Here is a 2500-nt window from a genome sequence, read left to right as displayed (position 1 = left end):
ACACACACACACGCACACACACACACACGCACACACACACACGAATACACAAGAACACACATGCATGCACATACACAAACAAATGCACACACCGACACTCAGCAAGCAACACAACACAAGTGTGTGTGTGTGTGTTGTGTGTTTTGTTTGTGTGTGTGTGTGTGTGTGTGTACTGTATAGATGGAGCAATAACAAACACCTCAGCAAAGATTTTCAAAGGTGTTATAATTCTAAGCTATAATTACACTAGTTGCACTATTCTGTTCCTGAAATGACTATTCACTTGTTGAAAGAAAGTCATATGTGTGTGTGTGTGTGTGTGTGTGTGTGTGTACCTGTGGCTGTATCGGACTGCGATGATGAGGCCCAGCTGTAAGTCAGAGGGGAACAGCCGTCATTTAGATACAGAGAGCAGTCTGCTGCAGTGTGCCTTGAAATTTTACACAAAAACCTTCACTGGGCTGCATAATTACAACTAAAATAAAAATCCTTATTATTTTGCAGAATATTGTCGTCACAGCTGTTGCTCATGATCAATAGTGTTGAAGATCTGAGGAACAAACTGACTTTACTGCACTTCTGACGTCTCATATCAGCATCTTGACTGTTTCCATCTACATCAGGCTTTCTACATGAAATTTAAAGTTTCAATAAAGCCAATTTGACAAACTATTATTAATTTTGGAGACTAAAACTGTGACGGACGATCACACACGTTTAACTGTGCAGCCCTAATATACTGTATGTAGATATAGTGTATAATCAGAGTGCAGCTCCAACAGAAGACAGCAGAGGGCAGCAGAGTCTGTGGAAAGTTTCTGTAATCTGCTGAAGAAACTGCAGCACTGCTTTCACCTAACCCTATATCATTTTATTGATCTGTTTATTGATTGTTCTGCTGATTTTACATGCTGTTTTTGTCTTGTTGTTGCTCTCATATCAACCAGCCTTTTCAGCTCCTTGCTGTCTCACGACTGGCTGCTGTTTGACTGATTGTGGTGAAAGAACTTGAAATGGTTTTTTTTTTTATGAATTAAATAATCAGAACAGATTGATCAGTTGATTGAGAGGACTGACTGATTGTGTGCTTTTACTGATATTTACAATAATTTCTCAATATGTCAGTGTGCTTTCAAAATGTCGCCTAAGACACAAAAAGATAACTCAATATGAGTCACGTGTTGCTAATATTTTGGACACCGAGCTACTGAAGAGTTTATTTCCAAAATGCTATATATCTGATTTTTTTTATTTTTTTAAATATCACTGATTGGAGTTAATCAATGAATATCTTTAAAATATGATCCAGTCTGTCATCATTTTGTCAAGCACTCAAGTTCAAACTATCCTTTCAAATGTACCAGAATTAAAAAAAAAAAAATGTGTTATGATTATACAAATTGAAATTTGTTTCTCTCATTTTGGAACAGAACTTCTCTATTGGATCGGCAGGATTTTACTTTTTACTGGCCGAGTAAGTCTGAATTTGAGTCTCCTCTTTAAGTCACATTACACATAAACAACAAAACAATTATAGTAGTAGTATTAGTAGTAGTAAGTAATATATATATAAAAAAAATAAAAGTAGAAATTCAAACAATAGGTCTCTTTTCTATAAAATGTGCGCATGGTGTCTGTTAAAGCCTGACTGTTTACACTGAAATGAAGCGATGGACGTCAGTGATATAAAGAACAAATAGAAATATATACAGATCTAGAGCAGTGGTTCTCAACGAGGGGCCCGGGGACCACCGGGGGTCCTTGAGGGGGCTCCAGGGGGTCCCAAGCAAACTGATGAATTGTTAAACTTCAGCATTATTTCATTTACAAGAAGTTAACACAATTAGAGAATGTAGAAGAATGACTGTTTTGATCATAGTTATCTCTCTTCCTACAATACAGACAGTCATGGAGTTCTGGACAAAATCATATCTGACAATAAAAATATTCTCAGATTTGGGTCCGAGAGACAAAATCTCATCAAATGGGGGTCTGTGGCTCTAATGTGGACTAAATTAGGGTTCTTGATGTGGAAAAGGTTGAGAATCACTGGTCTAGAGAAACCTGCACAAGGGTCAGGGTGTTTTGATCAGGGGGGAAAGTAAAGCAGTAGAAATGAAAGCGCTGCCCCCTGCTGGCCGGAGGCGGCCACTGCTCCCTGCTGTACCTTCATGGCAGCCATGGCCTGGACACTGAGGCACAGTCTGGTGGGAGTGAGCGCCGCCAGCATGGCGTTGAACCGACGACTCTTATTCTGGATGGGAGAGGAATACACACCGTCTGCAGACACTCTGCCAAACCTGACACACACACACACACACACACACACACACATAAGCACACAGGAATTGGGAATAACAGGATGCTTAGTGGACATTTAGTTTAATTTTACAATCCACTATCAGTATTCTGGCTTGTTTAGACAGCAAACACAAAGTCACATTTTAGACGTGCAGCCGATGATGTCATCCAGGACCAGAACAGATGCCAACATTACAGG

The 2500-nt window shown here is 39.4% G+C and overlaps 1 protein-coding gene across 1 annotated transcript in view; it reads right to left on the bottom strand.

Moving 5' to 3' along the window:
• Window positions 1-2500, bottom strand: part of acoxl (acyl-CoA oxidase-like) — a 42314-nt gene that overhangs the window by 29163 nt on the left and 10651 nt on the right. The window contains exons 7-8 of the mRNA XM_078288636.1: window positions 2168-2300; window positions 336-370 (exon numbers count right to left, since the gene is read on the bottom strand). Of these exons, the coding sequence (XP_078144762.1) occupies window positions 336-370; window positions 2168-2300 (168 nt within the window). The remainder of the gene's footprint in view (window positions 1-335; window positions 371-2167; window positions 2301-2500) is intronic.

This window comes from Centroberyx gerrardi, chromosome 15 (genome assembly GCF_048128805.1).
Source record: "Centroberyx gerrardi isolate f3 chromosome 15, fCenGer3.hap1.cur.20231027, whole genome shotgun sequence".
Lineage (NCBI taxonomy): Eukaryota > Metazoa > Chordata > Actinopteri > Beryciformes > Berycidae > Centroberyx > Centroberyx gerrardi.
The sequence above is the reverse complement of the archived record's forward strand: the minus strand, read 5'-3'. Positions and strand labels throughout refer to the sequence as shown.